The 13,765-nt window shown below is 41.9% G+C and overlaps 1 protein-coding gene across 4 annotated transcripts in view; it reads right to left on the reverse strand.

Annotated features, from left to right (window-relative positions):
* Positions 1 to 13,765, reverse strand: part of FZR1 (fizzy and cell division cycle 20 related 1) — a 59,549-nt gene that overhangs the window by 15,611 nt on the left and 30,173 nt on the right. For 3 of the 4 annotated variants that reach the window (XM_075862765.1, XM_075862747.1, XM_075862757.1), the window contains 5 exons: positions 12,840 to 12,965; positions 9,131 to 9,194; positions 7,112 to 7,239; positions 6,797 to 6,879; positions 6,497 to 6,680 (listed from right to left, as the gene is read on the reverse strand). In XM_075862765.1, coding sequence (XP_075718880.1) covers positions 6,497 to 6,680; positions 6,797 to 6,879; positions 7,112 to 7,239; positions 9,131 to 9,194; positions 12,840 to 12,956 — 576 coding nt within the window. In that variant the 5' untranslated portion in view covers positions 12,957 to 12,965. The remainder of the gene's footprint in view (positions 1 to 6,496; positions 6,681 to 6,796; positions 6,880 to 7,111; positions 7,240 to 9,130; positions 9,195 to 12,839; positions 12,966 to 13,765) is intronic. The other variant, XM_075862775.1, reaches the window with a different exon arrangement.

Here is a 13,765-nt window from a genome sequence, read left to right on the forward strand (position 1 = left end):
CCACAAATGAAGTCTGAAACAAGGTGCAGGCAATAGACTTTTTCCCTCTCCCAGTAATATATGCTGGATGTGAGCTATGTGTGCCCAGGACGCTGGTGTTTTCACTAGCTCTCCTGCATCAGCACAGCTGCATTCCTGTACTGTTTTCTCCTTCTACAGTCCCATGAGGGGATTCTTCTTCCTTGTGCAGACACATACACTAAACGTTGAAGACTTTTCTCCTCTGCCCTGTGTGCTCTCCTTTCTCTCTACACAGCCTAAGTGACCTGTCTCTCTCCTGCCCTTGCAGAGTCTGCCATGCGTGTTCTCCTCCCCATCTTCACTCTGATACTAAAAGCTCGGATGCTTTCCACCCCCTCGCCACACGCTGACCTGCCCTGTACAACCTTCTCTCTCTTGCTGCTGCTGCTATCTCGAACGCGGAGAAGCTAGGAGGAGAGCAAAAGGGCCGACACAGCCAGTAGTATTCTATCGGATCTTTGTCAGAAACAACAGGACAACCAGCTAGGTGAAGGAGTTACACAGACTCTACAGCAGAAAAAGGGTAGGAAGTTTTGAATAAAGACTGCCCTGAAATTCAGCAACTTTCTAAGTAAAGGTGTCCATAGCCTTTAACAGGTTCCCGACCGCTGGCCGTAAATATACGGCCAGCGGCCAGGGTCTCTAAAGTCCGGCGTATAGTATATATACGGCCGCACTTCAGAGACTGTGCACGCGCGATCGCGTGCACACAGCTCTATGCCCTGGCTGTTGCTAACAGCCATGGGCACTGGGCAGAATGTCAGGGGTCAATCTTTTGGCCCCTGAACATGTGATCGCTGTGACAACCAATCACAGCGATCACATGCATTTCTGCATAGAAAACAGTGTGCACGCGATCGCGTGCACACAGCCCTGTGCCCTCGCTGTTACCAACAGCTCTGGGCACTGGGCAGAGTATCAGGGACCAATCTGATGGTCCCTGATCATGTGGTCGCTGTGAAAACCTATCACAGCGACCACATTTGTTTTATTTTGACTTTTCTGGCAGTAAATCTCCTGCCTCTTTTCTTCTCCTCAAACATTGTTTCAGTTTGAGGAGAAGAAGAGACTCGGGAGAATTGCTGCCAGAAGAATACAGTGAAAAAAAATACAGTTACACTAAAACATTCTCTGTATAGATAGATTTCTATCTATCTATACAATCTATCTATCCATCTATCTTTTTTTCTATCTATCTACCTTTCTTTCTTTTATTCTATTAGAATAGGCAGGTAGGGAGTATATAATTATATATATATCCACATATATATAATATATATAGCAATAGCGGTTTATTTTTTTGTTAGCGGTAGTGTAGATATATATAGCAGTTAGTTTGTGTGTTTTATAAAAAAAAAAAAAAAAAAAAAATTTGTTTAGTTAGTGTTAGTGTTAGTTACGTTATGGCGAGGAAGTTGTTTAGCGCCGAGGAGGCATACGCCATGCTGTGGTCTGAGTCGGAGACCGCATCAGAGATGGCGTCCGAGATGGAACCTGTTTTAGGTAGTGACGATGACAGCGTCACTTCAGGTTCATCTTCAGGGGACGTTGTCCCTGATGCAGTCGAAACTGCAGAACATGAAAGTGCAGGGCCAAGTAGCGCTGTAGCACGGGACAGCCTGGTCCCTCCAGTCCAGGCTCTTGTATGGGCACCTGCCCCATCTTTTGGGCCTAGAATCCACGGATTTACGGCCACTCCTGGCATAACCGTGGACAATACAAATTTTGTCCAAATGGATTACTTCCATTTATTTATAACGGACGACATCCTAAATCAGATTGTCCACGAAACAAATTTATATGCCACGCAATATATAAGGCAGAAACCTTCATCCACCCATGCCAGAGATTGGACGCCCACCAATTTGCAGGAATTAAAAAATTTTTTGGGGCTCACCCTAAATATGGGTATTGTCAAAAAGCCCTCCATTAGGTCTTACTGGTCAACAAGACCCGCCCAAGCCACCCCAGTATATTCTGCAGTAATGCCCAGGTCTCGTTATGAGACAATAATGAGGTTCCTCCACTTCAATGACAACGCACAGGCCCCCCCAAGTACCGATGCAAACCGGGATCGGTTGTTCAAAATAAGACCGCTAATAAATTCCCTGAATAATTTATTTCTGCAACTCTACACCCCTGAGCAGAATGTAAGTGTGGACGAATCCCTCCTCAACTTCCATGGCAGACTTAGCTTTCGCCAATATCTACCTTCAAAAAGGGCAAGATATGGCGTTAAGCTCTACAAATTGTGTGAAAGCGGGTCAGGATATACCACCGCCTTCAGGATTTATGAAGGGCGGGACCGCACAATAAATGTTCCTGGATGCCCCCCTGATCTTTCCACCAGCAGTAAGATCGTGTGGGAGATAATGCAGCCTCTGCTTCACAAAGGGTACCACCTGTACTGTGATAATTTTTATTCCAGTGTGCCCCTGTTTAGGCATTTGCATGCTGCAAGGACTGGGGCATGTGGTACCATGCGCAAAAACAGAATTGGTTTTCCACAGCAATTAGTGGGGAAGCGCATGGTAAAGGGGGACTCCTGTGCTTATGCATCTGAGGAATTGCTGGCGGTCAAGTTCAGGGATCGCAAAGATGTGTATGTGCCAAGCACGATTCATACCGCAGGAACAGTGGCAGTGAGGGAAAGGGGGGCAACATCGGACAAGCACAAACCAGTGAGTGTGTCCGAATATAACAAGTACATGGGGGGGGTGGATTTAAGCGACCAGGTTTTACAGCCCTATTTAGTAAAACGCAAAACTAAAACCTGGTACAAAAAGGTGGCCATTTATTTGTTACAGGTGGCAATCCACAACTCATTTGTGCTCTATAAAAAAAACAGAGGCAGAGACACATACCTGGATTTCCAGGAGAAAATTATTGAAGGCCTCATTTTTGATGTTCAGGACACCCGAGAATGCCCCCAGTCTGAGGATGTCACGCGACTGACTGAAAGACACTTCGTCAGTCGGATTCCCCCAACAGCAACCAGAAGCAACCCCCAGAAAAAGTGCCGCGTCTGCAGAAAAGACGGGCACCGCAAAGATTCCCGATATTTCTGTCCCTCATGTCCCTCGCAACCAGGCCTGTGCATTGAGCCATGTTTTAAAAAATACCACACTGTTCTGAATTATTAGATTTTAGTTAATTTGTTGAAAATATATTTGCCCTACATTACGTTTTTATTTTTCCCCTGATTTTACTCCAAGGGTGAGGGAGGGAATGGGTGGGGGGTGGATGTCATGTTTGATGTTTTCTAAAGTTCATCTGCTGGAGAGCTCCATTTGCATTAACCTGAAATTTCTTATTTTAGAAAACCCCAAAAAATAAATTCCCATTATACCGCTAGATGAATATTTTGGGATTTCTGCTTCAAGAGCAGATATTTTGGAAGTGTTATAGAAACTCTGAGTTTTGTAAAACCAGCTTTGAAAAAAAGCGATTTGTGAAATAATCTTCTTCTATCGTCCGCCCTCCTACATCTCTATGTGATAAATAAGGCCACATATTTGGTATTCCCATGCACGGGAGAAGTGGCAGAATGTGAACGGAGATTAATTTTGACCGTGGTCTATACCGTGTGTGAAAAATGCTGGTATAAACTGACGCATTTGCTAAAAAATTGCTAATTTTATTTTGATCCATCTTATTCAAGAAACTTTCAGAAGAAAACGGGACTGTCTAAAAATATGATAAACCCCTTGAAGGAAACCTTGTGGGGTCTACTTGTGTGAATGAAGTCATTTATGGGGTGTTTCTAATGTTTCAGCAGCATTAGGCCCCCCAGAAAACAGTATGCTGCTATAAAATCAAGTGCAGAATTCCTGGACCGAAAAGGCCAAAAAGCCTCCTTTTATGCCAAGCCCTGGCACATGCCCGTGAATAAAGCACACATATTTGGTATCCCCATGCACGGGAGAAGTGGAAGAATGTGAAATGCGATGAATTTTGTCCGTGGTCCATTTTGTGTGTGAAAAAGCTAGCATAAACTGGCGCAATTGTTAAAAAAAAAAGGTAATTTTATTTTGTTCCATCTTATTCAAGAAACTTTCAGAAGAAAACTGGTCTAAAAATATGATAAACCCCTTGAAGGAAACCTTGTGGGGTCTACTTGTGTGAATTAAGTCATTTATGGGGTGATTCTAATGTTTCAGCAGCATTACGCCCCCCAGAAAACAGTATGCGGCTATAAAATCAAATGCAAAATTCCTGGACCAAAAAGCCTCCTTTTATGCCAAGCCCTGGCACATGCCCCCCCATTGAATAAGGCACACATATTTGGTATCCCCATGCACGGGAGAAGTGGAAGAACGTGAAAGGAGATGAATTTTGGCCGTGGTCTATACCGTGTGTGAAAAATACTAGCCTAAACTGACGCATTTGCTAAAAAAGTGCTGATTTTATTTTGTTCCATCTTATTCAAGAAACTTTCAGAAGAAAACTGGACTTGCTAAAAATATGATAAACCCCTTGAAGGAAACCTTGTGGGGTCTACTTGTGCGAATGAAGTCATTTATGGGGTGATTCTAATGTTTCAGCAGCATTACACCCCCCAGAAAACAGTATGCGGCTCTAAAATCAAATGCAAAATTCCTGGACCGAAAAGGCCAAAAAGCCTCCTTTTATGCCAAGCCCTGGCACATGCCCGCACAGTGAATAAGGCACACATATTTGGTATCCCCATGCACGGGAGAAGTGGAAGAACGTGAAAGGAGATGAATTTTGTCCGTGGTCTATACCGTGTGTGAAAAATACTAGCCTAAACTGACGCATTTGCTAAAAAAGTGCTGATTTTATTTTGTTCCATCTTATTCAAGAAACTTTCAGAAGATAACTGGACTTGCTAAAAATATGATAAACCCCTTGAAGGAAACCTTGTGGGGTCTACTTGTGTGAATGAAGTCATTTATGGGGTGTTTCTAATGTTTCAGCAGCATTAGGCCCCCCAGAAAACAGTATGCGGCTATAAAATCAAATGCAAAATTCCTGGACCGAAAAGGCCAAAAAGCCTCCTTTTATGCCAAGCCCTGGCACATGCCCGCACAGTGAATAAGGCTCACATATTTGGTATCCCCATGCACGGGAGAAGTGGAAGAATGTGAAAGGAGATTAATTTTGGCCGTGGTTCATACCGTGTGTGAAAAATGCTAGCATAAACCGACGCAATTGTTAAATTCTTGCATTTTTTTCCAATTTTGCCCACTTTAGTGAAAAAAAAAAAAATGATATATACTGACAAATGCCACTAAAACAAAGCCCTATCTGTCCTTTAAAAAGAGTGTAAAATTCAAAGATGAACTTTATTCACCTGCTGAGTTATAGTCATGTAAAGAAGCGCATAGCAAAATTGTGAAATTTGCTCTGGTCATTTAGCTGTAAAACAGCCTAGTCCTTAACCGGTTAAGAACAAAATCTGAGGGAACATTACACTACTACATCACTGAGATGTGTCTCATGTCATTTAAGATTTGCTCCTTGGTAAGAGACTACGAACTGCCCCTTTTATAGTGACACTTTAAACGGTCATTTCATCAACTTCTAGCCTGTAGCTAAAAATTAAATTAAAAAAAAAAAAATCTTGGAAAATGGAGATTATGCTTTCATTTCGCTTTAGTAGAAAATATAGCAGTGTCGTCAAGGACACCTGCCAATTGTAAAGTCACATGTTCACACAGGTCGGATACGCTGCAGAAAAGCATGCAGCTTATCGAAACCTAGAACCCGGAAGGAATTCCAGATTGGTGCAGATTTCCATCCGGAAAAAAAAAAAAAAAAAAAAACAGAATAAAACAATACTTACCTCACTGGCATTGCCATAGCGACATCCCTGCCCCCCAAACATCTGGTCTCCGTGTAGCCCGGGCTTCTGTGATGACGCTGCAGCCCATGTGACTGCTACAGCCTGTGGTTAGCTGTAGCAGTCACATGGGATGAAACGGGAAACAAGTTACAGTCGCTATGGCAATGTCAGGTAGGTAAGTATGAACTTATTTTTTTTTATTCAATTTAAACAGGGAAAACATTTGCTATTTTTATTTTTTCCAATTTTTACCTCCCAATGAATTTAACGGGGAAGATCTGCAACAAAAGTGCTATGATTACAAGGAACAAGTGGATATGCCGCGGATTAAAAATCCGCACCGCAGATCAATTGATGCATGTTTTCTCAGCTGATTTTTTTCTGCAGCGAGTGGCAGAGATTTGTTCAAATCTCATCCACTTTGCTGCTGCAGTAACGGGCTACTGATCTTCCGCAATGAAATCAGTTATGGAAAATCCACAACTAATCTGCCTCGCGTGCACATCCCTAATTTCAGGAATTTTCTCTTAACAGCCTCTATTTTATCTAGAAACTATTATGGGACATAATATGGGACAGGCCAAGATGAGAGAAGAGTATTATGTGGTTTGTTTTTTATCCATACAAGTTACATGTAGTTACAGTACACACACGGCTCTTCTTACTTACTTGGCTTGTACATGCACTCCATAGATATACACAGGTCCCCAATCCCACACTCAGTACATTCAGAGATGACCAGTCCACGAGATTGAGGTAGAAATCATCTTGCAGTTCTGGAGCATCAAGTACCTTAAATGGAATTTTGGAAATCTTCCGTGTAGGTTTTCGCGGCGAGCGCAAAAGTTTCTGACTGTGGAGTAAAGGGGGGAAAACAAAAACAAAAAAAAATAAAAAAGTTCAAAAAAATAATGTAATGATACTGTCAAACTATCTAAGAACTTCTGAAACAATAAATGACATGCTTACCTTTTGTTACTGACAGGTGACAAAGAATATGGAGACACTTCATTTCCATCATCAGGGCTTGATCGCTTTGAGCTTAAGGAATACTGAATATAAAAAAAAAAAAAAAAAAAAAAAAAAGAATTAAAGGCTTCCCAATAAATGCTATATAATAGTTTTATATTTGTTTGAATAGCTACAACACCGGATTCTCGCTTATTTCTTTCCCCATTTTCACTCGATGCTCTGGCACTACTTCGTTTCACAGCATAAAAAACGGACTAAAGCAAAATCCAAGGGAATAATGGAGATGTCCGTATATGATATGATTAGGTTTACCGTGAAAAGACTCTTCTTTTCAGGTGTGGATGGTTGAAGGCGGCGGTCTTCAGTTTGGGGGTCCTGAACTTTTTCAATTCCAGCACCCAACAGTTCGTTCTTCAGCAAAGCAGAGTATGCTAAGCCATCTGTAAAAAGTAAAAAAAACACAAAGAAACATGAGGTGCAACTAAAAATAAAAACCACAATTGCAAATCCAATCTAAATAATGATGTCATGTATAAAACTATTTGCAAATAAATATTTATAAAATTATTTTTTTAAGGCTGGGTTCACATGGTGTTTATTGTAGGCAGAAAAACTGCCTTATAATTCCGTTTGGAATTTTGAGGCAAATTTTGCTCTGCCTGCACGCCGCGAAAATGAGCGCCGCGGGCAAAAAACGCTGCGAAATATGCTTCTTCTGCCTCCCATTGACATGGAGGTCAGAAGCGTAAATGCCAGAAGAAAGGGAATGTCCCTTTTTTCACCTCCGCCTCCCATTGAAATCAATGAGAGGCATTTTTGGCCGTTTTTTTGGCTCGTTTTCCGACCCGGTTTCTGCGTCAAAAGACTGTGTGAACTGGCCCTTAAAGCCGATTTCCGGATTAATAAACTTTGAGTTCATAAAGGGAATACCACGTTCAGGATCCCTTTTCTCTTGGCCAGAGTGGAGAGCTGTAACAAAGGCCCCATGCACACGAACGTATTTTTGCGGCCGCAATTCACCCGCAAGTCTGCTGGTGAATTGCGGCCCCATTCATTTCAATGGCCGTGCACATGGCTACGGTCGTGTGCATGAGGCCAAAGAGTCTCTAGCTCTGGAGGTGGAAAGTAAAGTTTGTCTAAAGAATCCCTTTAAAGCGTACCTCCAGTTAGAATGGAAAAAAATATATATTACTAACCAGCTTAACCCCTTAACTGCTAGATCTGCTTCGGGACGGATATATCCATCGCTCGTATCTCGTGGGTACTGCCACTGCACCCACAAGATCAGTGGCAGGAGCACGGCTGTTATACACAGCCAGGCTCCTGCCAAAATCAAAAAGCGTACGCCGATTCTGGCAGTTTAACCCTTTAGATGGAGCGGTCAATAGCGACTGCGGCATCTAAGGTACAGCTGCTTTGTATTCTCTATAATCCGTCAGTCGGGTAAAAGATTCAGAGCTAGATACAGCTGTTCTGTATAGGGAAAACAAAGCAGTTGTAGCTCAACAATTTTTAATAAAAACTATTTACAAAGTTGCACCAATTACACGGACTAACATTATAAAAAAAAAAAAAGTGCCCTCCAAAAGGTTTACATACATAGCCTTTAAAAGGTAAATAGCTAAAAATTATTTATTTGCCATACTGTAATGATCTAGACAAAGCAGTTTATTTTAAGTAAATACCCCATTGGTTACGATCACCTGCTATTTATCTTCCTCAGTTATGGACGTCTTTCAGTTCTGCTCCATTAGACTGGGTTCACACTGTACATTTTAAGCATGCATTTTTTTAGTTGATGAATCCCCATTGAGAGACATGGGAGTTTGTCTACCAAAACGGAAAAAAACCAAAACCGCTTTACTAAAAACGCACGGTGTGAACCCAGTCTAAGAGCAGTTATGGTCAGTGACTGCAGTTTAGCTGCGTTGTCTAATGGAGTCTGACAGACAAACACTCCCCGTCTCATCTGAAGCTCGGCTGCTGTTCTGTTCCTTCCTCATGTTTTCATACTTAAAGGGAACCTGTCACCAGCATTTCACATATTGACCTTTACTTCTCCCTCACCGGCCACTGCTATTACAAGTTCATTGCCATTATCCCCGCTCCCAAACTCCTCCTCTGACTGTAAATAACGGTCTGCAAACATTTTGCGCCTTTTATCGTAATAATCCGGTGTCCCTTTGTGCGCACACACCTGAAGATGACATCAATGCACAAGCGCGGGATTTTGTGTGCTGGGGGAAGGTGAGGAGCTGTCAATCAAAACACCCCTTATAAGTTTGATTATTAAAAAAATAAAAATAAAAAAAATTGTATGTAATTTCTTACCTTTTCCACTATCAGATGTGGCATCTTTGGCTTTTCTGTTTTGACTAGGAGATTTCTCATTTTCCTGAAAAGAAAAAAAAAAAAAAAAAAAATATGACATACGTCGTTTTAACCCTGTAATGACCAGGCCCTTTTGCGCCTTAATGTCAAAGGATTATGTTTTTGTTTTTTTACCGTCACATTCTCAGGTCTCATGCACACGAACGTATTTTTGTCCACCCGTAAATACAGGTCCTTGGTCACACGTATTCGACCCGTATTGTACCAGTATTTACAGACCTGTGCCCGTAAATACGGGACCGGTGTCACCAGTATTCCACCCGTATTTACGGGCACGTTTTCACTGCAAAATTGCACTGCACTAATCGGCAGCCCCTTCTCTCTATCAGTGCAGGATAGAGAGAAGGGGCAGCCCTTTCCGCAGTAAAAGAAATTCATACTTACCTGGCCGTTGCCTTGGTGACGCGTCCCTCTTTCGACATGCAGTCCGACCTCCCTGGATGACGCGGCAGTCTATGTGACCGCTGCAGCCTGTGATTGGCTGCAGCGGTCACATGGGCTGTAACATCATCTCAGTAGGCCGGACTGGAGGAAGAAGCAGGGAGTTCTGGGTAAGTATGAACGTCTTTTTTTACAGGTTGATCTATATTGTGATCGGTAGTCACTGTCCCTGGTGCTGAAACAGTTACTGCCGATCAGTTAACTCTTTCAGCATAGTGGACAGTGACTATCCCCTGACATCGCCTAGCAACGCTCCCGTAATTACGGGTGCACACAAGTAGTCACCCGTAATTACGGGAGCCCCATAGACGTCTATGGGCCTGCCCGTGCCGTAATTACGGCCTGAAATAGGACATGTTCTATATTTTTCAACGCCACGGGCACCTTCCCGTAAGTATACGGGGAGGTACCCGTGGCCAATAGAAATCTATGGGCCCGTAATTACGGCCGTTTTTACGTTCGTGTGCATGGGGCCTAAGAGTCATGACTTTTTTTTTATTCCGTTGGCATAGCTGTAGAACGGCTTGTTTTTTGCTGGACGACTTGTATTTTTCAATTGCACCATTTTTGGCTGCATATAATATTAACTTTATTTTAGTAAAGAATTGAAAATAAACCGCTATTCCAGCATTGTTTTTCACGTTATAAATTTACGCCGTTCATTATGCGGCATAAATAACATGTTACCTTTATTCTATGGGTCGGCTCAATTACGGGGATACCAAATACTTAAAGGTTTTAGTTTTTCCTAGGTTTGCAAAACAAAAGCCCTTAAAAAATAAAAATTACTTGTTTTTGTATCGCCGCATTACAAGAGCTGTAACTTTTTTATTTTTCCGGCAATGTGGCCATATGTGGGCTTGTTTCTTGTGGGACAAGGGGTAGTTTTCATGGGTAGTATTTTGGGGTACATGGGACTTACTGATTAACTTTTATTTTGTATGGGGGGGAATGTGAGGGAAAAAAGTAATTTTGACGTTTTTTGCTAGTTTATTTTTTATGCTGTTCGCCTAGCGATTTAATTTATGTATTAACTTTCTTGTTTGAGTTGCTGCGATCGCAGCAATACCATATGTGTGTATGTTATTTATTTTTTTACAATTGCCAAATAAAACCACTTTTTTTTTCCAGAAACTTTATTTAACGGTCGATCTGCTGATCGCTTATATAATGATTTGGTATACATAGTATAAAAAAGCATTATTACCGGTCAGTGTAAAACGGACAGGCAATCTATTAGGCCATGTCTCTGGCATGACCAAATAGGCATTTCCTGAAGGCAGACCTGGGGGCCTTTGTTAGGCTTCTAATGGGTTAAACTGCCGGAACCGGAGAGCGCTTTGATTCCGGCAATTGGGGCAGGAGCCTGGCTGTGTATAATAACCGTGCTGATGCCGCTGATCGCTTGGGTACACTGGCAGTACCCACGAAATGAGGACGGATATATCAGTCTCTATGCAAGAAGTAGCACCTGCTTGTGACGGATATATCCGTCGCTCGTCGTTAAGAGGTTAAAGATTATGTGGAACAAACAAGTTCCCCAAAATTATATATCTTAAATCAATGTGTGAGTTTTTAACCACAAAGCCAAACCATTTCGGAATCAGCGCCAAAAGTACGCCTCAAATCTCCCTCCACTGATTTTAATGGGAGGCAGAAGCACTTTTTTTGAGGCAAGGGGGGAAAAAATAAAGTGTCATGCCCTATCTTAAAGCGATTTCCGCTTCTAAACATTTATTGCCATCACCGGGAGGTGGAAAAAAAACGTGCCGTTCGTTTGGAGTTTTTTTTTTTTTACACTAAAAGCGTTTGGGGTCCTACTCCCAACACTCCCGCCGACCTGCTTGTACGAGCTAGGTGTCCCTGCCTCTCCGCGGGAATACTGTCCCGTACTGAAAACATGTTTCTGGACGTGACAGTATTCCCGCGGGTAGGCAGTCACACCTAGCGTCATAGATAACTATGATGCCTGGAGCCCGCCACCCTGAACTGTGTTCGGTCCAGGAAATGCGGCCGACATGCGGTTCTTATATCACATACCGAACACGGCCGTGTGAATAAGGCCTTAGTCTTTTCCCATTCACTTCAATAATAGAAGGCTGTAATACTGTTAACCGCCACTGCAGCGGAATTGTTTTTTATTGCATCCAAAAACGCCACATAAATAAAAAGTAGTTGTCCTGCAAAAAACAAGAAATAAAAAAAATAAAAAAATACAAAGCCTCACAAATCTGTCGATTCATGTGCACATGGTGCCCTATCATTCCGCGGCAATGTCTAGATGCAGTTCTGGACAGGTCTTAAAGGAACAGTGTCACCAACATTTTTTTTTTATATCAGTTTTATGTTAGGGTTTTATTAAAAACGTTTATATTTATTTGTGTGTTTGTGTGTTACTTTTTTCTATTTTTACACTTTGTCTTCCCTATGGGGGCTGCCATATTTTTTTCCATTTCAGTATGTGTCGATTAACGACACATACAGACATGGAATAGTCAGCTCCAGTCCCATAGGGACTGCGAACGGGGCCCGTTCCATCCACTATGGTGTACGCCGTGTGTGTGGGAACGGCACATGCGCCGCTCCCACACAGTCCGATTTGAAATGCGCGCCGTCCGGCGCCATTTTCCTGTGGACCGGAAGTCGCGGCCAGGCAGTAAGATTACTACTTCCGGTCACGGCTTCCGGACTTCTGCACATGGAGCAGCGGCAGCAGACGGAGCGGAGGGAGCGGCGGCGACTGGAGCAGGTAAGTGATTTCTATGTATGTTCGTGTTTCAGTGTGTTTTACTAGTGTATGTAAACCTTCTACACTGTGTGTTAGCTCAAAAAATGGCGACACACAGTGTAGGAGGTTAGACCGTTCAAACCCCTCGTTTCTCCCGGCACTAGCCAGGATAAAAGAGGGGGGGATTCTGAGAGCTCACTAGAGCGAGGGATTTTTTCCCAATTTTGCAGCATAAAGCAATGTGGTTGCTTTACCACATGCAATGCTGCAATTTTGGGAATTGCTCCGTCTAGTGACCAGTGCTGGGAAATATTATAAATTGAATCCAATTTATAATATTTCCTGACTCGTGAAAAAAATAAAAAAAATTAGAACAATGTTTAATCACCTATACACTAATTGTTTAACTAAAAAAAAAAAAATACATGTTTTGCTGGCAACACATTCCCTTTAACATAATAGCTTTATTATTTTACTCACATTTATTCGGTGAAAGTTAATACTCCAGTTTGCTCCAGCTCTAGATGGAATAAACCTATCTCCATGCTTACTTGGAGAAGACATGGGAGAATTGGATGGTGTCAACGTCCTTCTCATTTCAGATACCTGCATAGAGAAAAATAAAAAGATCATATTATGGCCTCATCGCAACGATTTAAAATACATTTCGATATTAAATTGTACTCCTATATAGGCATTTGACATTACAATCTCTCTGTATCAAACTACTCTTCACCAGTAAGGGTTCACATGTGCCATTACTTTCACAAAAGTCAGAACATCAGGTATGCTGTGGTTAATAGAATTTTTCATTTAACAAAGTACAACTGAAAATCTTGGTGAAAAACCAATGTTTTATTGCATTTTAAATGGCTACGCTATAGTTTCCATTAAAAAAAAACAAAAAACTTTACGGAACGAAAACAAACAGAAACCAACTGCAACAGAAGAATTACCATTGAAATCAATGGTAATGCAAACAGAAACTATAGCATCGGTTCGCCTTTCCGTTCATCTGATCCTCTCACGGAATGGATGAACAGAAGCCAAAAACGGAAATGGACCTTGATGTAAACAGGCCCTTTCATAAAAAAAGAAAAAAAAAAAGTTTACTTTTGGAGATACAGCGCTCACCGCAGCCGTCAGTCCCGCTGACCTGACGTATTTGGCTGTGACTGCAAGGTACAGCTTCTATGTATCCAGGATACATAGAAGCTGTATCTCAAAACGTAAAACCCAATCCAAAACGTGCTATAAATCAATGTTTTATTCTAAAATATATCTATCTTTGCATCCATGGATCTATATAGATCTATCATATCATTTACTTAGCCTTTAAGGTTTGATATAATTACTTTCCCTTGTTGCGGGACCTCATTAAATTACAATTTATTCTATTGCCAGCA

The sequence above is a fragment of the Rhinoderma darwinii genome, chromosome 1, assembly GCF_050947455.1.
Source record: "Rhinoderma darwinii isolate aRhiDar2 chromosome 1, aRhiDar2.hap1, whole genome shotgun sequence".
Classification (NCBI taxonomy): Eukaryota; Metazoa; Chordata; class Amphibia; order Anura; family Rhinodermatidae; genus Rhinoderma; species Rhinoderma darwinii.